The sequence below is a fragment of the Stigmatopora argus genome, chromosome 15 (assembly GCF_051989625.1).
Source record: "Stigmatopora argus isolate UIUO_Sarg chromosome 15, RoL_Sarg_1.0, whole genome shotgun sequence".
In the NCBI taxonomy this organism is placed as follows: Eukaryota; Metazoa; Chordata; class Actinopteri; order Syngnathiformes; family Syngnathidae; genus Stigmatopora; species Stigmatopora argus.
Window position 1 is genome coordinate 4,598,089 of NC_135401.1, and position 22,882 is coordinate 4,620,970.

Genomic DNA, 22,882 nt, shown 5'->3' on the forward strand with positions numbered 1-22,882 from the left:
TGTCTTTTACCTAGTAATATTAAGTTTGATAAGGATGCGTTTTGGGGAAAGTACCTGACTCGGTGTAAGAGACACTTGGGTCTTTTTATAAAGTGAGCAACATGTATATTTTTACTGCAGTATATAAACAATGATATAAACATATCAATCGATTGTGTCAAAACGGTTCAGAAGATACATTACATAATCTTCTGCATTATTGGAATCGTTACTGCACTGCCCTTTAGTGGACAAAATCTAAAGTGACCTTGGTGTAAATAAGCACAAAGAAAAAAATGAATGAATATTTTCAGTTCAACAGTGATTTTAGAAGCCAATTGCTACATTTAAAGAGAGTACCTGTTTTATCATCTCTGGCTGGAATTAGAATTCCTTATTCTCACTGAGCGAGAATCACAAGACAACTGAAATAAAAAGAATAGCAGTTCCAATGATCAGTGCATTGGTGTTGTTGAATGATCAGCCTTTATTTTATACAACAGTTGAACTTGTTAGAGTCCATGCCATCTGACTTTGGGGAATACCATTGTTGGTTTAGACTGGGATTAAAAAAAAAGGATAAAAAATAAAGGCAATGATAAATTGTTTCCAAATAATAACTCTCCTTCTGGCCAATGTAATCCATTATTGCAACATTTCCGGCACAAGCTGGATGCATCCTGATATGAATCAGCAAACAAGCATGACCTCAAGTGAGAGGACCACTTCTCTTTAAAAAGCTACTTAGCAATAAAAGGTCACGCAATCAACCACCAAAGGAAAATCTCCCACACGGCCTATTATCCCTGAGACAACCAACACCCACAGTGCAGATTCTTCTGGCGTTTTTGTCGATTTAATTTTCACCACAGTGCAAATTCACTGGAATGTTCATCCTGTAGATTTCGAACATTGTTAAGACATTCCCAAATGTACCCATCATGGAAGTTATCACAACTTAATACAACAGTTGTGTTTGCAGATGGGTTATAAAACAACGCTATAACCAGAATGACTGCAATTGTTCATTTGTATACGCTTATGGTTGATCATCAGATTCAAATAATGGTGCCCTTGTTCCTCTAGATGAGCAAATACACATTGTGATAACACATCAGGCCTCGGCTACACAATAGGACAGTGACTTTCCTTGTTAGAGTTTAATTTGAAATATCTTCAATATATTAATTCTACTATTGAAGGCTGCAAACAAACGCAACCTCGGGTATTTATGTTATACTTTTAAGTACTAATTTATTGGCTGCCACTGACAATGAAAAACATCCAATATTTTGACGGATTGCTGCCAGCCCCCCCAGTCAAACTATTGGTTGATTAACTGACTGACTGATAGACTGACTAATCGACTGACTGACTAATTGATTGATTCATTCATTGATTGATTGACTGACTGACTGACTGACTGGTTGATTGATTGATTAAACAGTCAAATAGTCTACCCGAGTTTGGCTTTAGCTGCCGGGATGGGACAGACACTAGGGACTTGAGTGTGTGTGTGTCCAGGTTAGTTGCATGCAGCTTCAAAAACCGCAGTAAAATAGACTGGACCCAACTGGGTGGGTTAGGGCAGGAAACGACTCTGATACCTTCAAAGTAAGAATGCTACAGTCAAACGCCATAGAAAATCAAACTTGATCCGGCATTTTGTTTTGACAAGAAACACAAAGAGACTGAAAAAAAACAGATCTCCAGGACAGTGGAAACCAGGGGTGTCCAAACTATGGCCTGTGGGACAACTGCACCTAATTTGGGACTTCTTTGACATTACTGCTTGATGTACAAACATACTTTTTTAAATGAACTTTTTAGATCACATTTTGTACAAGAAAGAAAATAGATTTGTGACTTGTCAATAATAAAGAATACAGATGTTTCAGGACTAGCATAAAATACAAATTCATCTTTCTATGAAACGGATTAGTTGATGCATGTATTAAACATTGGATTTTATTTGTTGTATTATCCTGAATAGTTTAAACAAGGAGGTTCTGGAAATTTTGTTTCATGTCGAACTGCGGTCATGCGACTCAAATTTGTCATCGCAATGAATCACATTAAATTGTTAACTTCCGATGAATCTTTTGTCGTTGTTGTTATTGTTTTAAATGCCTAAAACAACTGATCCAGCCACATGAAAACCAAATGTAGTCCTTGAACCAAACTAAATTGAACACCCCTGATCCAAGGTGATCCTGTCAAGTAGGGTAACCAACAAATTTACTACTACTAGGGTGGTCACGCCCAACCGCCCCCTAGTGGCGCCCCTGTTCAACTCTTCCTTTAGTTTTTTACGTGGTGCCAAAGGCAACGACCGAGTATTTTCATGCATTGTCCCTTCTTTCCATTCATGGCATGAAATGAGTCCATCTGAGTCGCTCTCATTTATTCCGAAGGGCAAGAGCGGATGTAGGACCCTCGTGTTTAACGCTACTTTGATGTCACTCTTTTAAACAAGTGAGTGAACGAGAGCTCCTTCCCGTGACGATTAAAAGCCACACAAACATACACCCGCACACACCCACACACACGCACACACCCACTCGGCTCGATTTGCCGATGCCTTTAATGCCTTCATTTGAAGCGATCCGTGCTTTGGATTTCTTGATGGCTCATCGGGCGCTTCTCCCATCGGAAAACCACACACGCGGATTGGATTCTTTCAAGTAAATAATTAGAGCATCATCAGGTAAGAAGACATCATCCGCATCTTTAGGAGGGTCTTTAATAATGGAATAGTGCGGTGGGATGTATGACGTGGGATCATTTTTGGAACATTTTGGCCGATTCTTCGGGGACGGGACAGTCGTCTGGACCATCGACGCAACCCAAAGTGATCATTTTTCATCGATCTGTCTTCTCTTGTTTCAATTCAGCGATGCTAGAAGAATCGATTCTTAGATGGGATGAGCCTTTTTCCTCTTTAAAGTCTCTGTGAAAGACTGAAAATAAACCGCGTATAGAAGGGGAATGTGCACTGTGGCCAAAATACACTTGTGGGGTTTTTATTGGACCACGTTTGTTTGGGTGTGTTTATTTATCTATTAGATTTAGTTGCTTAATCGTGTAAACAGGCATTTTTACATCTTTGTTAAATATTTTATTTTAGTGCACATTTTGTTCATGCACGTTGCTCCCAAAATAGACAAGATGGGAGAAAAGACTCTTGGTATCATTTTAATGAGTTCCAGATGTCCTTAATCCTGCTGTGAGGCATTAAACTTAAATATTTATCTAAAAGTAGTCTAATCCTCTCCTCTTGGTCTAGTCAGATACATGAAATAATCTATGTGGGTCAATGTTTTAAACTAATTTCCAAAGTTGTTCACTTCAGTCTCAATGTGTTGCCTTAAAAAAGCCAAAATGATGATTAGTGATTTAATCTAAAGTATCCTTCTTGTGTAAATAGAAGATAAACAAAAGGACAGAAATAAAACTTATCTACTACTAATAAAATTAGATTAGATTACCACCCATTCAAGTGGTTTAGATCTACATAATATCATTGACAGTCCTATGAAAGACTCCATTTAATTTAAAATATCATTTTTTAATAATATATATTAATTTTAGTGCTATTAACTATGTAGTAATAATTTGCATACTTATGTGAGCATTAAACTAGTCTTTCAGCCTAAGTATTTTAAGATTGAACACATTAATATATTCAATGTATATATTATTCGCAGTCTTGGGCTTTGCATATGTTTCATATCAAAGTAAACTGTGGGTGTGTAGACTTAAGTGTTAATGTTGTGTACAGGAGTCGGGGTGTTGTGTAGGAGGCTCGAGCAGTGGATACGTGTGGGTTTGTCCTGTAGCCTGTGAATCAGCTGCTATTAGAAGTGCATGTGGGAGCTGCTGGATGGAGACAAAAGAATATCTTAGAATGACAAAAAGCTAATTTTTCCCCAAATTCATTCCACCAATAGGAATTGTCTTGACTTCGGATGGAATCGTCAGTGTTCAGACGTTTCAAAAGTACAACATGCTAGCACACTGGTGTGTTTATCTGGTTTCCTCAGACGATTCCTGTCCCGGGACAGTTCTTTTCCTTCCTTCAGAAAAATGTGCTCAACACTCATGACACTCAAACACACCCACGAACGACGTTGTCTCTGTCTTTCATATCGTGCACCATTTTGTTTTGGGAAATCGGCCAAGTTACTAGCCTTTACTTGAATTTAGTTTCATTACCGTGCAATCACTGCTTGTGCAATTATAACACATTTTTGGCTCTACGATTGGCTGACAAGTTAAGTATGTACCTTGCCTTTTGCTCCAAATCAGCCAGTGTGGCCTGCTACCATTCAAATGCAACCTGAATAATGTCAAGGATGACAACGCAGTTATTGCAAAGTGGGAGAAAGGGAGAATTTAACGACACTTGCGTACGGCATTGTGAAGGTCTGTTGTAAATCACCATTGTTTGTCTGTTGGCTGCCACGGTAACGCGACAAGATTCTGCAGCCTGGGCTGTAGTCATGAGACAAGCCAAGAATCACTTTACCTTGATTTGGAAGGATGGAATTTTTCTCTGCTGCATCTTGTGAAAACAGAAGACCGAGCCTATTTGAAAAACACATCTGCAGTAGGGATATTACATTCAATCATTCATTTTCTCAACCGCTTATCCTCACAAGGGTCGCGGGTGGTGCTGGAGCCACAAGGAAACGGACAGCCAATCATACCTAAGAGCAATTTAGAGTGTTCACACATCTGGGATCGAACCCTCGACCCCAGGACTGTGAGTCCAACACGCTAACCACTCATTCACCGTCCAGCATTTTCCTGACTAATGTATTAATAATTGTTGTATCGCCATATGGTGATATAATCCTTGTCATGAGCCTTGTATCGCAAATCCTATCATATCGCAAGGCCCTCAGAGGTTTCCACCTCTAAATTATACAAGTAAAATATGTAAATATGAAAAAGGCAGCAAAAAGCAAGCATAAATTCCTTCCAGTCTACTCCAAAACTGTGAGTCAGTCCAAGTCGTTCTGTTTGTAAATGCTCATCATTCCACTAGTGGAGCCTAAAATGTTTTTATTATATCGAATTGGCCAATATCTAACTGTTATTCCTAGAAATTATTTTTAGTTGATTTTTTTTTGTGTTGACCACTATCCCCTTTTTTGGACTTGGTGGGTTTCCTGGTTGTGCAGGAATGTTTTCGAAGCACTCCACAGGATCAGTTTGGTGAAAGAGGGATTGTGCCATCTATGGCTGGACCACAAAAAAACAGCATGTGTGTATTCATAATAGATGCTTGCTAAACACAGAAGCACTAGTGTAATTACTTTCAATTAGTCTCTCCTGAATCATATTCGTTGTGTTGATGTGATTTGCAATGATTGCGACTGAAAGGCATTTTGCTCAGTTGTCATATTTTTATGCAGGATTAAGTTGGAATTTTTGGGTAAAGCTTCCAGTCATGACTGGACTGCTGACATTGTTGTTTACACACCCACAAAGTGCTGTGCTACCGTTTCCTATTCTTTCTTGTTTTTTTCTTGTTTTTTTAATAGGCCTGCTGTCTTTTGTTCTGCTTAGCAATGGTGACATTGTGTTGACTAATTTATTGAATTACTTGTATGGATAACATGACTTCACAAGACATTGATTGTTAGGAACTTGCCGTTTTTTAGTCATGTGAGCTTGTCAGTTTATTTACATTTGGTTTTGTGCAACTTCCCGTCGAGTAATAACTTCATGTTTATCAACTGTTATTTTGGGATTTGTATGTGCTCAGTATTCAGTTATAACGAGAAGCTTTTCAAATGTAAGGACTAGGATTGGCCCATCACATATTTTTACATCTGAGTTTGTGTCACCTGATTTTAGGGATCCACTACAGCACATGTTAAATACATATAGAGCAGGGGTGTCAGACTCGGGTTGGTTCGCGGGCCGCGTTAACATCAACTCGATTTCATGTGGGCCGGACCATTTTAGATATAATATTTAGATATTTTTTTTATAAATGGATTAAAAGAACTGGATTAAAAGCCCTGAATATTCAGTTTTAATAGATCTAAAACAATGTTTATTTTAGCTTTTTAAAATATATTTTTAGATTTTCCAAAATGATTTTTGAACTAAAAACACAGAAAAAAAATGATTAAAAAATTACAATTATTGATTTAAAAGGGGAAAATCAGGAAATTTAATATACATCTATACTCTTCATTTTAATTTGATCCTAAAACAGAAAGTCGGTACTCATGATTTACTTTCTCGGGCCGCACAAAATGATGCGGCGGGCCAGATTTGGCCCCCGGGCTGCCACTTTGACACCTGTGATATAGAGTATAAATAAATGTATAGTGTCACATACAAGGTTCATAAAAAAATCTTTATAATTTCTAAAGGATTTAAGGCGTAGTATTGGTAACATTGGAACAGATTAGGGTACTTACATGTAAAATGTGACTCTATTTACAAAATGAATGAATTAATTTTGTAAGTAGAGGTACCACTTGAGAAAGATGGTCTTTTCTTTCACAGGTGCTTCTAGAACCATGTCAGGGCTTTCAGAGGTGAAGAAGAAATGGGCAGCGGTCCGGGGTCGCTTGGGCTCGTCACAGGACTCCGACACCCAACAGGAAGCCAACTTGGAGAATGCTGACCCGGAGCTGTGTATCAGACTGCTTCAGGTCCCCACTGTGGTTAACTATTCTGGTCTAAAGAGGCGCCTGGACGGAAGCGACCAGACATGGATGGTCCAGTTCCTGGAACTGAGCGGGCTGGATCTCCTCCTGGAGGCCTTGGACCGCCTTTCGGGCCGAGGCTGCTCTCGCATCGCGGACGCCCTCCTGCAGCTCACCTGCGTCAACTGCGTCCGCGCTGTCATGAATTCTTCCACTGGGATCCACTTCATCATTGAGAATGAGGGATACATCCGCAAGCTCTCCCAAGGTTCATTCACTCACTTTCACGCTGGCAAATATTGTGACGCCTTTCAATTTGTTGTATTTCCGTACAGTAAAGATAAGAAGTACGGAGTAGTGGGATTTCACAGGGAATATTTTTTACTTCCACTTTTGTGGCGAATTGGAATCGGTTAAAAAATGTTTTTGAAAGGTATTTTTAAGTCACTGGTGTTTGATCTACAAATAGGCCTTTAAGTTTCTTGCTTCAATTCAAATTGCTTTTTAAATAGTCCTTTTGCATGAGAACAAGACGACCTTTAAAATTCAAGCAACGGTCCCTTTGCATCAGATGTTTTCAAACTGAAATCTCTGATGCAATCTTTATAAATCAAATATTTATATCTCTGAATATCCCCAAAACTAAAACACCTTAGTTTTGCTGCTATTTGTTAAAGAACAGCAAGTGGTTTCGATAATACCGCAACATTGAACATCGTGACGCAACATTGAACATCGTGACACAACATGCTTTACCATAAAGCTAATTAAATCATCTGCCAAACGTTTACCACATTTACACATCTTAGATTTTCCCCAATTATGTCATACAATTTTTTCAAAACTTTCATGACTAATTGTTTGCACAATCCCACGAGTAAATTATACAAAACACTACTTGTAGTTCCCCCATTTGTATTGGAATTTGTACAAGTACTAACAAAACCGTGTTTATCTGCTGCCACATCCTCAGAGGACAAAGTTCACTCTGCCTAAAGCAGATGGGTCATGTCGACGGTTCATTCATTCATTCATCTTCCATACTGCCCATCTGCCTTGAAATGGTCGCGAGGGTTTCTGGACCCTAACCCAGACTGGTCGCCAGTCAGGCGTAGGGCACACAGAGTGACAAACGACCGCCATGGAGGGTCTTGACACAAAAAGGAAGCTGTTTTGCAAAGTTTCACATGCCATGTTTTTTAATGGATGCGTTCACCATGCTTCACAGCTCTGGATACTTCCAACATCATGGTGAAGATGCAGGTATTTGATCTACTTGCAGCCCTCAGCATGTTCTCAACAGACGGTCATCATCTTGCGCTGGATGCTCTTGACCACTACAAGGCAAGTAGAATTATATAACAATTAAAAAAAAAAATACTACCCTCTAGAGGCGAGTTTCTTTGGCAATCAGGTTGAGCAATTCCACTGTGATTTGATCAACAGGGTGTGAAGACACATCACTATCGGTTCAGTGTGATCATGAACGAGCTGCAGGCTACAGACAACGTTCCTTACATGGTCACGCTCCTCAGCGTCATCAACGCCCTCATCTTTGGCTCCGATGACCTGAGGCAGAGAGATAAAACGAGGAAGGAGTTTATCGGTAGGTACAGGCAGCCGCAAAACAATCAGCACGCCAAAAGCGGTCATGCGAATACGACAGGAATGGAGCTGTCATGCATACATGTCAAACATACAGCCCGCGGGCCGTACGCGGCCTCCTAGGGGCTCCAATCTGGCCTGCAGGGATGTTCTGCCTGAAAGTCACAATTTGTAGCTCATTCATACTTTTTCCTACCCATTCTTTTGACCCAAGCAGCCAAAATGGCGCCCTGCGTTGTCATCAATGAGTTAACAAGGAACATTAAAATGTCTTAAAACCAAAAAGCCTGTAACCTGTAAAACCCCCAAAATAATATATTTTAAAATTTCCAAACTGTTCAAAAGTGAGGCCTTAAGAATCCACCTCATTTTTTTCCCCAACAGGCCAACTCTGTAGTCCAATCACCAATTTGATAGGCCACACCTCTTTTATAATTGCTCACCTGTGATTTCCTGCTTTTTCTCTTCTACTATCATAAAGCAGCTATTTCCCATGTGAGGACATGATTTTAAAAAAAATTGAGATGTAGCTCTTATGTGTAACTTTTTGTTCTGCAGGGCTTCAGGTTCTTGACATTCTCCCAAAATTAAGGTGAGCAAGTACCTAGCAACGTCGTTCACCTTTGCCGCATCCTTTTGTCCCGATAAAATGGCATTTGAATGATGTAAAGTGACGCCCCCCACCTTGTAGTGATCTGTTTTTATGTGTGGCATGCAGAGAACAAGAGGATGAAGACCTGATTATTCAATGTGAATCTTTTGAAGAAGCAATGGCCGAAGACGAGGAGGAGCTTTTGCGAGTATATGGCGGGATCGATATGAGCAATCACCAGGAGGTCTTTACTACTCTCTTCAACAAGGTAAGAGTTGTCTCATCTCATTTTCTGAGCCACTTTATCCTCACTAGGGTCACGGGGGGTGCTGGACCCTATCCCAGCTGACTTTAGGCCAGAGGTGGGGGACACCCTGAATTGGTGGACAGCCAATCAGAGCACAAGGAGACAAACAACCATTCATGCTCACACTCATACCTAGGGGCAATTTAGACTGTCCAATCAGCCTACCATGCACTTCTTTGGATTGTGGGAGGAAACCGGAGTACCCGGAGAAAACCCATGCAGGCCCGGGAAGAACATGCAAACTACACACAGGTGGACCGACCTGGATTTGAACCCAGGTCCCCCACTGTGAGGCCGGATGAGAGCTTAGCATGATCGCCTCGCTGTTATGTTGTGGCACTTAAAGAAAGAGAAAATGAATGAACTCCAAAATGAAGAGTCACACTTTTTGGTCGTTAGGTGAGCAACACCCCGGCTTCTGTCCAGCTGTTGTCCATCCTGCAGACGTTGCTCCTTCTTGGGCCAAACCGCTCGGATATGTGGCTCGCTCTGGAGGCCGTGACCAACAGAGCCATACTGTTGGACCAGGACTGTAAGTCAGACCCATCGTTCTTACCTCCTTTTGACTCTACATGTCTCGCAATGACCATTTCCCAGCGAGATTTTTCTTACCTGTTGTACTCTAGCTCAGATAGGGTCATTTGAGAAGATCATGGAGCGTCTGGTGTTCTCCAAGAGCAAGCGCTCCGTGGGCGATCATGTGGACAGCCAGTGTGCAAGGGTGGACAAGGCTTCGCAGACGGCTCAGCCAGACCAGGATCAGCTGGAGAAATGCTCCACATCACCTCAGAAGCCCCTCTTTGCTTCAGCGCCTCCTCCTCCTCCCCCACCACCCCCACCAGCACCACCACTTCCTCCAAATATGATGGGGTCCCAAGTCTCTCTTCAGTGCCCACCACCACCACCGCCTCCGCCACTCCCTGGTGGATTTGGGGGATGTCCACCACCTCCTCCTCCACTCCCTGGTGGATTTGGGGGACCTCCACCACCTCCTCCACTCCCTGGTGGATTTGGGGGACCTCCACCACCTCCTCCACTCCCTGGTGGATTTGGGGGACCTCCACCACCTCCTCCTTTACCTGGAATTCCTGGCATGGCCCCACCACCCCCTCCTCCGCCTCTGCCAGGTATGGGGATTGGACCACCGCCGCCTCCTCCCTTACCTGGCTTGACCCCACCACCCCCGCCGGCTCCCCCCTCGGGTATGATAATGGCTCAGAGCAGCTACACCCTGGGATGCATCACACCCGCCAAATTGAGCCGGTATCCCACTCTGAGGATGAAAAAACTCAACTGGCAGAAAGTGCAATCTGTTCATGGTGAGTAAAATAGCCATCAATAGCAAATAGCTTTGTTTTATGTCTTGAACACTTTGTTTAAATTCAAGTCCAAGGGGTCAAACTCATTTTTTTGTCAGCGGCCACGCCATGTTGAGGTTTTCGTTCGGAGGGCCGGTATGTCATGCAGCTAACCTGCCACAATTAATCAACTCATAAATTAGACCATTTATAGACATTACATTTTGGAAAATACTCTTTATTTAAATAAAGCAGGTAACTTCAGTATTTCTTCATCTGTTTAGATTATATTATATCAATGTTTAATCTATTAATTGACAAACAGTGTCATGCAGCTAACCTGCCACAATTAATCAACTTATGAATTAGATCTTTTATAGACATTACATTTTGTCAAATACTCTTTTTTTTATTTTTTTTAGCTTTTTATAGAAAATATACTTTTATTACGTTTTTATTTAAATAAAGCAGGTTATATTCAGTATTTCTTCATCTTATATTATAGTTTTATCTATTAATTGACATTAAACAGTGTCATGCAGCTAATATGCCACAATTAATTAACAACTCATGAATTGACAGCTTTTCTGATGGTCGATAGATCATTTATAGACATTACATTTTTGTGAAATACTCTTTTTTTTTTTTTTTGCCTCTTTATTAGCAAATATACTCTTAGTACCTTTTTTATTTAAATATAAAAGCAGGTAACATTCAGTATTTATTTATCTTCTTAGATTAGATTATTGCTTTATGGAAAAAATGCAAGCATTCTCAGTTTAATTTGATTTTGTTACTTTTCGATTTTCCTGAAAATATATTTGGATTAAAAAAGAAAATGAAGCCTATTTCATTTTTTTTAAAAGATTGAACCATTTTCACTTGACACCAATTGGCGTCCATCTCAGGACGAGTTCTTCTTTACGCTTCCACACAGACGGTGACTCGATGTGGGCTTCGGTTCAGAAAGAGCCTTCCCCTCACGAGCCGGACTACAGCAGCATCGAGCAGCTCTTCTGTCTCCCGGTGACCGAGCAGAAAGAAAAGGGGGCAGCTGCTCCTGTCAAGAAGGAACCTAAAGAGGTACCCACACTCGACACTGAAAGCACTACCATAAAACACCACATCTTCGAAATCAAGTATAACGTCTTTGCTTCTAGATCACTTTTATTGATGCCAAGAAAAATTTGAACCTGAACATATTCCTGAAGCAGTTCAAATGGTGAGACGTTGCATATTTATGTGAAAATGATTGCCTAATAATGTATTGCGCAATACTCCAAATGTTCCACATCCAGTTCAAACGAGGACTTTGTGACGATGATTCAGAAAGGTGACCGAAGCAGGTTTGACGTCGAGGTGCTAAAACAGCTCCTGAAGCTCCTACCAGAGAAACATGAGGTTGGTCAATACCTACGCAGTCATTTTAAGCTGTCAGTCAAGGGCCCACTCAGAAGATGAAAGTCGCGATGTTCCCTCTGTCGTCTAGATTGAAAACTTGAAGTCTTTCCAAGGAGAAAAAGAAAAGCTGGCAAATGTTGACCGTTTCTTCACGTCGCTCCTCACTGTCCACTGGTAACGTCCTATCACAACGGCTTGATGTGTTACAGAGTGAATTGGGTCGAGGAAGAAGTCCATTTTTATGGATTTTTATTTGAAGCATTTGGAATTTAGCTCCACGCTCCCGAAAACCCTGTAGAAATGAAAAATAATCTTTTAGAATCCGTTATTTAATCACCCTCTGCAAAATAGCTGTTCCTCTATTTTCAGTTATCAGCTGAGGATCGAGTGCATGTTGCTGTGTGAGGAAACTGCGTCCGTCCTGGAGATGCTCGAACCTAAAGTCAAGTTGCTGGAGGAGGCCTGTCACTGTAAGTTAACTTTACATGTGGAAATAACCTTTTTTTTTTGCTATTCTGCTGTAAAAGCGTGAATGTAATTCTTAACCTGTGCTCCCAGCGCTCAGGACAAGCACGCTCATTCCTACTTTTTGCAGGCTCATCCTTGACGTGGGCAATTTCCTCAACTATGTAAGATCCCCAAATCCATTTCCTACTCGCCGCTAGTTTTGAAAATGGCTCAAATCGCTCGCTGTCCTTCTAGGGAAGCCACACGGGAAATGCCGAGGGTTTCAAGATCAGCTCGCTTCTCAAGCTCATAGAGACCAAAGCCAACAAGAGTCGAATCACTCTGCTTCATCACATCTTAGAGGTACGCCAAGACCAACTTTTGGACTTTTGGACAAAAATTCCTTTGGTGACTCATCCTACTTGTATGAAAAGGAAGCAGAAGTAAACCATCCGCAGCTATTGGCGCTACCGGAGGACATTGAAGTCTGTCAAAAAGCTGCAGGGTACCTCTTATCTTCCATATTTTGATAAATAAATAAATAATAATAAGACCAAACATTTGTCATACCACAGAGTGAATCTGGATTCTCTCCAGTCCGAAGCCAACACCTTACTGAAACGACTCAATGGGGCGTCCATGAAAGTGTCCAAGTCTGCAGATGAAGTGAAGGAACAATACTCAACAGTGCTTAAGGTAAGGCCCTGATTCAGTCAATTTTGAAATTACACATATAGGAAATAATGTTTAGTGGTATACTACACAAGTCGAAGTGCATCTTATACGTCACAGATTAAAAAAAAAAAAGCTTCTCTACGTACACCGGTCAGGTCACCTGCTGCCATTGACGGCGTTAGCAGTTCAATTGAACTGGGAGGGGCAAATGAATAAATTAGTATTGAGCCTGTCCTCCATGTTTAAAGGTGCTATCTGCACTGACTAAATTACTTGTTGTATGTGTGTGTGTGTGTGTGTGTGTGTGTGTGTGTGTATGTGTGTATATATACGCATTGTGTGTATATATATATATTGTATGTATATATTGTGATTATATATATATATTTTTTTATATATATATTTATATTTATTGTGTGTGTTTATGTATGTGTATATATATGTGTGTGTGTGTGTATATATATGTATGTGTTTGTGTGTATGTATGTATGTATATATGTGTGTATATATATATATGTATATATATATGTGTGTGTGTATATATATGTATGTGTGTGTATATATATGTATATGTGTGTATAGCTGTGTGTGTGTGTATGTGTGTATATATATATATATATATATACTGTCAAAATATTTCATAATTCAAAAGTACTCTCATGCAACATGGTGTTATCATTGATCTTCATTTCTGATGTATTTGCTGGGAAACTGCAGTATTTCAGTATGCATGTAACTTTCTGGCCTCGAACGATGTGAAAGTTTTGTTCACGGTGTTATCGCGCACTCTAAACTGTCATAGAATACTCTTAATAATTCTTTTGGCGCTGATGTCTCAGTATTCTCACAAAGACTTCTATTCTGTGCTTTAGGAAAATCTGGAGGTTTGTCGAGCTTTGAGTGAAAGATTCGTGGACATTGACAAGAAGAGGAGTGAACTCGCTGTCTATTTGTGTGAAGATGCCAATAAGCTGTCGCTCGAAGAGCTCTTTGGAACAATCAAGAATTTCCGGGAACTTTTCATCAAGGCGCTGAAGGTCGGGCTTGATACTGGTGTCGTTTATAGCGCAACAAGGGGAAAAAAACTGTTTCGATGTCTCGCTGTCTAAGTTGAAATTGCTACTGTGTACAATTTGTACTTGGCAGCATGACAGCCCTTTCTTTCTTTTGCAAATACAGGACAATAAGACCAGGAAAGAGCAGGCAGCCAAAGCGGAGAAGAGAAAGAAGCAGCTGGCAGAGGAAGAGTCCAAGAGACAGAAGGGAGAAAATGGCAAAATAAGTGAGTTGTGATTCCACCAGCCAAAAATCCTTTTCATGGGATTTGAAAAGTTTGAAAAAATAATAAGATATTGGCGGTTACTGACTGCAAACAGTTTTCTGATTGGAAAATATAGTTTTGCATGGAATATGTCCATATTGAACTGAATTTTTAATTTTTTTATGTCCCTTCTCACCAGTCAGGAAAGGCTTTGTGCCACAGGATGACGGCTGCATAATCGACCACCTGCTCGCAGACATCAGAAAGGGTTTCAGCTTAAGAAAGACCAGGCCAAGGTGCGATTCGGAAAGCCTCCCTCATAGTGAAATGAGTAGGGATACCTGCCCGCCTGGTAAGGATAAGAAAGCGTGGCCCCCCGTCCGCAGTTGTAGCACCGCCCCTGAGTCGCATAACTGCGTGCCACAGCCTTGTTGCTTTTTTGTCGTTGTTTTTGTGCTCTTCTCTCCTTGCGCCTGCATCAGCTTTTAAACTGTATGTCCATGTTTAGTCAAGCATTCTCACTCATTGCCTCTACCAAGTGCAGAAAGCAAGAGTTATGTGTTCCTCACTACATTATTGAATTGACAACTTTTGATTTCATTTTTTTGTTAGAGCAAATATTTTGAAATATTCCCCGGTTTTGTACGTATATTGAATTGCATCGTGTAGTATTCCCCCGTTTTTCGCGGTGTTCTGCAAATTCCGTGAAAAACTGGTGAAGACTAGTGCTAAAATTTTTAAATTAGTGCACTGAAGCAGAACTGGAATGGCAAAATAAGTGAATTTGCATGTTAAATTCGCTAAAATGTTCAAAAATAGTTTTGCCATTAAAAAGGTGTGCCGTCACTTGCAGCATAGTACAACATTGAGCCAAAATGGAGTTGGTTTCTACACCCCTGGTAGACGCCATTTCTGCAAAAAGGCTTGGAAACCCTATTTTTTTTCCCCCGCTGTAACTTTTGCGTAACCTTTCAACCTTGGCAGAAGTACACTGACACCCATTCTAGTTTGAAATGCCACCCTAATTTTCAACCTGTTGCCATAACACTGTTGACATCTCCCATTTCAGGATCAAGTGCGAAGCCTGTCGACGAAAAAGCCGCAGAAGTGGCCTCCACCGTTACCGCTCCCAACAAACTTCCAATAAAGGATCACCCATCCAACTCGGGCATGGTGAACGGCTTCAGCGCGTCGCCAAATGGCACTCCTTTGACGCCTCAAGAACAAGGTGCAGCAGATTCATCCCAGAAAAGTCCAGGGCAATCAGCCTCGACTTCACCGGCTCCCCTAGAAAAGCTGATTACGCTCCAGGAAGAGCAAGTTTCGGCACTTGCAGTACTCCAAATTAACTTTCAAGGGGAAACTTGGCCCTCTCTCCTCACCGACGATTCAACCGAAACTAGCGTACTCAGCCCGACCTCCCTGTCAGACTCTGACCTTTTAGATGGATCTTCCGGCCAGGTTCCCGAGGAGCGAGCAGACGGCGCGGGAGAAAAGACTTCTATTGAAATGAATCCAAAGATAGACGAGAACAGTCAAGCTATTATCAAGAAGAATTATTTAAAAGACGATGAAGCGAAAAACGCAGGACTGGAATTTGAAAGCGACAAGACTAAAATTGAGGGCACGCTGGAAGCTGATGCCCACGATGGAGTGGAGGCTGACGACGTCCCGTCGGCGAGCGAAGACGTTACTTCCTCGCTAAACTCCGAACTTAAGAAACAGCCAAGTTTCTTTAAACGCAGCAAAAAGAAAAATTCAGGTAAACCATCTTTTCAATTCTGCCATAAGTTTGGGAATGTCTTAAAGCAGGGGTGTCAAACTTTTGGTTGGCGGGGGAAATTCGTGTCGGCTAGAGTTCTTGTGGGCCTGACCGGTTTATTTTTGTTAACTTGCTGGCTGTCATGGAGGGCGCTAGACGTCCAATCCATTTTGGTGGATGAACGAACGTCATAGCCAATTTAAGTGAATTGCAAAATGAGTTCATTTTGCGTCACTTCTTAGAAATTTTGGATCGTTTTCTAGTGTTTTGGGGGAAATTCCCGGGTTGCTTACTGTTCATTGGCGTCTTTCTGCTGATTTGGGGAATGTTCGGGTTGTTTCCTGATGCGTTTGGGGTATTTTATGGATCATAGCCTGCCATTGAAGGCACTGTTTTGACATCAGGGGGGCAAAAAAATGAATATAACTGCGGATAAGAAATTGAGCAAAGTGGTGTAGTGTGCGCAGTCAATCACATAACTCGCAAAATTCTGTTGTTATGGCGTACATTTGACACCCCTGAACTTAAAGGGACATGCGTTTTGGGGTATTGCCTTTTGTTAATGGTGTAAATTTGAATGATGAGAATGTATTGTTTGTGTTTACAATGGTGGTTTGAATTTTCTGTTTTCCATTCTGACTTTTTAAATCACAAGGTAACAGTGGGAAAGGACACATTAAACCTAAAAAGGGCTGTGTGTTGCAGTGAGGTAGGTCAAGTGGTGGGATGGCAAACTGCAAGAACATCATCCTTTTATAAACTCAAGTCACTGTCCAAATTTGTGGCAAATAACACCATGTGTTGGTCTAACTGGGATCTGAATTCATTTGTCTGTGTTGTCCAGCTTTTAACACCTATCACTGTTACCGTCCAAAAAAGCAAACAAATCAAACTTGTCCTTGGGTTGGATTATTTAGGTTTAATTAAGAAATGGTGGATTAACAAACAAACAAAAACTGCTGACTTATTTTTCTCATTTCAGCCTTGACAATGTGAAGTCTTTGTTTGAATGAAGTTTCTTGTCTTCCATATTTTCTTGTCCATTCTCAATTTTTACGATTATTAATATACTAACGGTAGTAGTGCTTTCTGTAAGCAATAACACAATTGTATGTGAATTAACGCTAATTAAAAAAGAATAGAAAATTGAATTGTCGGCTAATGCCCGACATTTTCTGAGCACTTGCTCATTAATAATTACTAAAATTGTAATTATTGGATGGCATATTTACTCTTGACTCGTTTCCCATTTTTAGGAAATTGCAAAAAAAGGAGATCCAGAGGAAAAAGAAAGTTGAAGCCACAGCAGCCGTTGTGAAATGGCTACACGTCAGTAAAGATTTTCATATTGTGAGACGGTGGATGAAAGATTTCTGGACCAAAAAAAAAATACTTAAAAACACCCTAGGCTGGAACTTTAACAGCATTTTTGGGGATGTAAACATGTCACTTTATGTAAAATGTTGAACTATTGAAACAGGAGAAATTGCTTTGTATGTATTTTGTATAATTGTAAATGTTGCTTTAAACCAATTGAGATGCTAATGTAAGTCAAGAAACATTTTCAACCTTGTAACCATGTATGAATATTTAGTGACTTTTAATGTATATGCTATTTTAATAAACGTAAATTGGCAGAACTTGTGCTTCTTGCGTGAACTTTTAGACGACGGTACTGTGACATCATCGGCCATACAGATATGGCAATGCCCACTTGTGACCAGGCTAAGCTATGCTAGGCTATGCTAAGCTAGGCTAGGAGTAGTTGCGGTCTCCTTTCGAGACGGCCACTCCGAAGTCTCCGCCCGTCATGTCGCTCAGTTGGTCGGCTAAAGAGCCCAAAAGCGCCCAGCAGCCGGCCGCCCCGGGACTCAAGCGGCCGCGCAATGACACCGGGAACCGAGTGACGGTCGTGCTGGGGGCACAGTGGGGGGACGAAGGCAAAGGGAAAGTGGTCGATTTGCTCGCCACCGAAGCGGACGTTGTCTGCAGATGTCAGGTAAGGACCTCGACCGCAGAATGGCTCCGATTCCCCCTTTAAAGCCAATGTCAGCTGTTTTTTATTTATTTAATTCTGCGTGCAAGACGGGTTGAGAAACTACGGAAGCGTATTCCGTTCACTTTTAAAGTAAAAACTCTGACCGTTTAACAATTTCATTAATTTCTGCGGTTAAAAAAACAACTTTCAAAATTAATGAATCAGGAAAAACGAAGATTTTAAAAATATTTATAAAAAATAATAATAAACAACCCTGAAGATAAATTAATCAGAAAACTGATTTGAGGGAAAAAAAAATTAAAAAAAAAACAACTCCAGAAAATTAATAATTTAAAAAAAAAAGAGTTTTAAAAAGTCATTCAATAAAAACAACTCCATAAATAATTTGAAAAATAGGTAGGGCTTTTTTATTTTTAAATTGAATGCAATATGTAAATGAGTTGCGGACCTTAGGGGGGTGCAGCTGGGTGCCGGCCCCTGCAAAAAATAGACAGTAGTGTACAAAACAATGTGCAAAACAAAGTAAGCAAAGATCTAGGCTTATGTTCGGGTTATTACTCGTGTTTTATTGTGTCAATGTTTTCAAATTTTAGTTATCATACCAAAAGGTGCAATGCATTTTCTTAGTTTTTTTTTTAACCTTTTAGCATTGTAAATTCGACTATAGTCATGCGTCATGTTTTGATTCAAGTTTTGACCTCCATAATTCATATTTCAATTCTGAAATTGAGTGAACGTAGGAATACCATTCTGAAAAACAGCTTGCTTTTTGACTAGCATATGGATATGCTATTCTGATCAAATATGCTGGTCTGACTCACATATCATGGACAACGCTGGTCCAAAATCAGAGACCAGTCCAGTTTTGGACAAACTGCCACTGTTGCTGGACGTTGTACTTTCTCCAGTGACAGTACAAGTAGCAAGCCCCCCATTTCACCCGCCATGCCCATTCTAGAGGAGGTCACATTCTCAATGTGACTTGATATGTGAGAAGGCCAAGTCCGAGGCAGAGGGGGAGTAGACATGGCCCCGACTAGCTTCTGAGCCAGGGGTGTTAAAATAGGATGGTTGCCCTCTGTGAGGGGGAAACAATCCAGGGATTCAGATCTTAATGTTATTACACTGAGTTACAATTTGATTGTTTCCCTACTACACTACAGCATCAGAAAATAATACCAAAGAAATAAAATGCAATTTTTGGGAAGCATAAATCCTCCCAGCCAAAGGGTTAAATATAAACCATAATAACTACAATATGGGCTATCATACATTTTGTTTTTAATTTCCAGGGCGGCAACAATGCAGGGCACACGGTGGTCGTGGATGGCAAAGAGTATGACTTCCACCTCCTCCCCAGTGGAATCATTAATTCCAAGAGCATCTCTCTCATCGGTAATAAAAATACGAACCAATGAAATGAAAGTATCCCTGCCTGTGTATTATGTCATGTTTTAAAATTCTCTCCATATATCCTGTAGGGAACGGTGTGGTCATACATTTACCTGGCCTGTTTGAGGAAGGGGACAAAAATGAGAGGAAAGGTATAACTTAAAACATTTCTGCCGACTTCAAATTGCTAAAGATAATGAAATAAAGATACATAGTCCTCTCTCATCAGGGTTGAAAGGCTGGGAGAAGAGACTTATTGTCTCGGATCGGGCTCACCTCGGTGCGTATGGCCTTCCGTGTGCTTATATTTTTCATGTACTTTTTTGTAAAGCTGTCTTTCCTTCTCAGTGTTTGATTTCCACCAGGTTGTCGACGGATTGCAGGAAAATGAAAGACAGGCACAAGAGGGAAAAAAGTAAGGTTCAACGTTTGATATTTTCTTCCATTTCTGTGTTGCAATTGTCTGCTTTTTGATATTAGTATTGGAACAACTAAGAAGGGGATTGGACCGGCGTACTCCAGCAAAGCGTCTCGCACGGGTCTCCGTGTCTGTGACCTTCTTGGTGACTTTAAGGAGTTCTCTAGCAAGTACGAAAATGCTGTCCACTCCGTTCTCTTATGCACATCAAGTTACTTATAATATGTACGAATCCCCTTTAGATTCAAGAACCTTGTGCGCCAGTATCAATCCATGTATCCCACCTTGACAGTCGATGTTGATGACCAGCTGAAAAAGCTAAAGGTAGACACACATTATGAAACCTCTCTAAGACGTTGGGGAAATATAACCCGAATTTTCGTGTAAGTCAGTGGTGTCAAACATGCAGCCCCCGGGCCAAAAGTGGCCCACTAGGCGTTCCGATTGTTTTGCCTGACGGGCACTTTGTAACTCGTTCATACTGTACGGACAGAATTACACCTGTGGATACTCATCTTTCAGTTCCATTATAAGTCATATTTTCCCGGTCGTCAAAATCTACGCAATATTAAAAACAATATAATACTTTAAAACAGGGCTGTCAAACTCAATTTAGTTCACAGGCTACATTCATGCCTACTAAATCTTGTGACCCGGACGAGTTTATTTCTGGCCCAAAAAATGAATGTACTGGCCGCCATTGACGGCGCTAGACGTCCAATCCAATTTGACTGGGCGGGGCGATTAAACGTACACTTAGGTTGTAGGTTTTGAACATCGTAACCCGAGGATTCCCTGTAAGTGGTCGGTTTCTTCATGAATACTGTCTGCAGGAGTATGGCGAAAGATTGCGGCCCATGGTCAGAGATGGAGTCTATTACATGTATGAAGCCCTTCACGGATCGTCAAAGAAAATTCTAGTTGAAGGGGCCAACGCTGCTCTTCTCGATATCGATTTTGGTAGGCCAAGTATTGTACAGAAAGCAAATGTGCTTCTAGGGAATAATGACAATGAATTCTCTCTTCAGGTACATATCCCTTTGTGACATCATCAAACTGCACCGTGGGTGGGGCTTGTACTGGACTCGGCATCCCTCCGCTGAATATTGGTGAAGTGTTTGGTGTAGCAAAGGCCTACACCACTCGTGTGGGAATTGGAGCCTTCCCCACTGAGCAACTCAATGTAAGGTGTCAGCTGATATTTGGCTTGACCTATAGCAGGCATCCCAATTTCCAAAAACGCATTTCAGGGAAAATATTTATACAATCGATCCACACTGACAACATTTGTCTCCTGCAACTCACTTTTGTCCTGTTGTGTATATATTTTGTGTCTGATCAAGTGCCTTGGGCTTTGACAGCTGCTTCGAGGGGGATGTGAGGCGTTTATTTACTGACTAAAACCCAAATGGGTCACAGAGATAAATTTAGGGCCAAAGGTCACGATCAGAATACATTTACTGTGAACAGTACACTCGTATTACTACTTAGCGAGGGAAGAAATCAGAGAGGAAAAAAAACATATAAGTCACAATTATGTATTATAGTGGCAGGCCCAGCCAAATTATGAAAAATGAGCGACTTATAGTCCAGAAAATACAGCAATACCTTGAAGAAAGGTGGCACGGTGGTGAGTGGTTAGCACGTTTGCCTCACAGTTCTGCGATTTAGGGGACAATCCCAGACTCTGGACTCCTGTGTGGAGTTTGCATGCTCTACCCGTGCCTGTGTGGGTTTTCTACAAGTACACCGATGCATGTTTTTTCATGCTAATATCATTCTGCCCTGTGATTGGCTGGCAACCATTACTTCTACGACTATGCTCTTGCCCATCGTTAGATGGGATAGACTCAAGCACCCATGTGACTTTTTTTTAACATTATTTCTTTTATTTTATAGTTTACGGTACAATTTACATTTGTAAAGTTTGAATAGGCATCTCTAGAAATGATGATTATTTTGGTTCATAAGAAGAAGAACCATTTGTGGAAACATGCTTTTCACATGACATTAACTAAAGTGTCACATGAAATGTTTTAACTTCCTTAAACATTTGATGACAAAGTTTTGCAGGGAATTTATCATGTTTCACTCATTTTCCCAGATGACGTGTGTCATGGGATATTCTCGACGTGTTATGTTACTTCACTGCGCTCATATTGCAAAACAGTAAGGGTTTTTTTTGTAGGCAGTGGGGGAACTGCTGCAGACAAGGGGTCATGAGGTGGGAGTGACCACAGGGAGGAAACGACGTTGCGGCTGGTTGGATCTTGTCATCGTCAGATACGCCCATATGATCAATGGCTTCACTGCGTGAGTTTTTAAATCAGTCATGCTAAAGTGAGCATAATTTTTGGGAGTTTTAAAATGCTTGATATACATTTCTCTTCTGCTCCATCGACCTTCCTGCAGCATCGCTCTGACAAAACTTGATATTCTCGATGTACTGGAGGAAATTAAAGTAGGCATTGCTTACAAACTTAATGGGAAAAGGATCCCACATTTTCCAGGTAATTTCAGAGATGAAGGGATGAAAGGTGATGTGAACGTTTATGTTTTTTTCATATTGTTTTTTTTTCTTCTCTAGCAAACATGGATGTTTTGCAGAATGTAGAGGTTGAGTATGAGACCTTCCCTGGGTGGAAGACTGACACTTCCGCAACCCGTAAGTGGGGTGACCTTCCAGTTAAAGCGCAAAACTATATTCGCTTCATCGAGAACCACATTGGCGTTCCCAGTAGGTTTTATCTCCAATTTAATATTTAAACTTTTGATTTAGCGATGCCTTTGGGTTTACACATGACTCTTTCTTGCACTCCCAACAGTCAAGTGGGTCGGTGTTGGAAAGTCCAGGGAGTGCATGATCCAGATGTTTTAGAGTGAAATCTCCTCTTCTGGGACAGTTCTGCAGATCTTGCAGCAGTTTCTATCTCTAAAGTCTCCTCATCATTAATTACCAATAAAGAATAGATGCGTAATTTGTTTGGCTTCTTTTTTACCCTCCCTACAGAAATTATAGACATGAATGACATCCGTTTTTAAAAACGAAGTTGATAGTAAATAATTATTTTTTTC

General features: G+C 40.9%; 3 protein-coding genes and 1 long non-coding RNA gene across 4 annotated transcripts; 3 read left to right on the forward strand and 1 right to left on the reverse strand.

Annotated features, from left to right (window-relative positions):
* The first annotated feature begins 2,407 nt into the window (after positions 1–2,407).
* On the forward strand, positions 2,408–8,851 carry inf2 (inverted formin 2). Its single transcript, XM_077620950.1, has 5 exons — positions 2,408–2,686; positions 6,508–6,918; positions 7,879–7,994; positions 8,097–8,256; positions 8,814–8,851. The coding sequence occupies exons 2-5, from the start codon at positions 6,522–6,524 to the stop codon at positions 8,849–8,851; spliced, it is 711 nt and encodes a 236-aa protein (XP_077477076.1). The 5' UTR covers positions 2,408–2,686; positions 6,508–6,521.
* On the reverse strand, positions 7,549–8,405 carry LOC144089797 (uncharacterized). Its single transcript, XR_013305183.1, has 2 exons — positions 8,169–8,405; positions 7,549–7,987 (listed from the first exon to the last, which is right to left on the reverse strand). It is a non-coding gene; the product is annotated as an uncharacterized LOC144089797 (long non-coding RNA).
* LOC144089793 (inverted formin-2) lies at positions 8,667–17,638 on the forward strand. Its single transcript, XM_077620948.1, has 18 exons — positions 8,667–8,847; positions 8,974–9,115; positions 9,554–9,686; positions 9,781–10,473; positions 11,390–11,535; positions 11,613–11,674; positions 11,751–11,853; positions 11,942–12,027; positions 12,223–12,323; positions 12,412–12,482; positions 12,556–12,663; positions 12,735–12,805; positions 12,876–12,996; positions 13,848–14,012; positions 14,155–14,257; positions 14,436–14,588; positions 15,306–15,998; positions 17,255–17,638. Exons 2-18 carry the CDS (start codon positions 9,026–9,028, stop codon positions 17,314–17,316), a joined length of 2,961 nt encoding a protein of 986 aa, XP_077477074.1. The 5' UTR covers positions 8,667–8,847; positions 8,974–9,025; the 3' UTR covers positions 17,317–17,638.
* A 50-nt stretch (positions 17,639–17,688) lies between these two features.
* On the forward strand, positions 17,689–22,785 carry adss1 (adenylosuccinate synthase 1). The gene is made up of 13 exons (XM_077620949.1): positions 17,689–17,997; positions 19,290–19,392; positions 19,479–19,541; positions 19,619–19,669; positions 19,738–19,804; positions 19,870–19,977; positions 20,050–20,131; positions 20,641–20,767; positions 20,836–20,990; positions 21,996–22,120; positions 22,220–22,317; positions 22,395–22,544; positions 22,633–22,785. Exons 1-13 carry the CDS (start codon positions 17,809–17,811, stop codon positions 22,683–22,685), a joined length of 1,371 nt encoding a protein of 456 aa, XP_077477075.1. The 5' UTR covers positions 17,689–17,808; the 3' UTR covers positions 22,686–22,785.
* The last annotated feature ends 97 nt before the right edge of the window (positions 22,786–22,882 follow it).

Excerpts from the sequence above, each read along its gene's own strand:
- LOC144089793 (XM_077620948.1), top strand. The coding sequence starts at position 9,026 with ATGGCCGAAGACGAGGAGGAGCTTTTGCGAGTATATGGCGGGATCGAT. Across the intron at positions 12,324-12,411 it reads GCTGGAGGAGGCCTGTCACT|CGCTCAGGACAAGCACGCTC; the intron begins GTAAGTTAACTT and ends CTGTGCTCCCAG. Across the intron at positions 14,013-14,154 it reads TTTTCATCAAGGCGCTGAAG|GACAATAAGACCAGGAAAGA; the intron begins GTCGGGCTTGAT and ends TTGCAAATACAG.
- inf2 (XM_077620950.1), top strand. The coding sequence starts at position 6,522 with ATGTCAGGGCTTTCAGAGGTGAAGAAGAAATGGGCAGCGGTCCGGGGT. Across the intron at positions 7,995-8,096 it reads ATGCTCTTGACCACTACAAG|GGTGTGAAGACACATCACTA; the intron begins GCAAGTAGAATT and ends TTTGATCAACAG. Across the intron at positions 8,257-8,813 it reads AACGAGGAAGGAGTTTATCG|GGCTTCAGGTTCTTGACATT; the intron begins GTAGGTACAGGC and ends TTTGTTCTGCAG.
- adss1 (XM_077620949.1), top strand. The coding sequence starts at position 17,809 with ATGTCGCTCAGTTGGTCGGCTAAAGAGCCCAAAAGCGCCCAGCAGCCG. Across the intron at positions 19,670-19,737 it reads CTCGGATCGGGCTCACCTCG|TGTTTGATTTCCACCAGGTT; the intron begins GTGCGTATGGCC and ends TTTCCTTCTCAG. Across the intron at positions 20,132-20,640 it reads ACCAGCTGAAAAAGCTAAAG|GAGTATGGCGAAAGATTGCG; the intron begins GTAGACACACAT and ends TACTGTCTGCAG.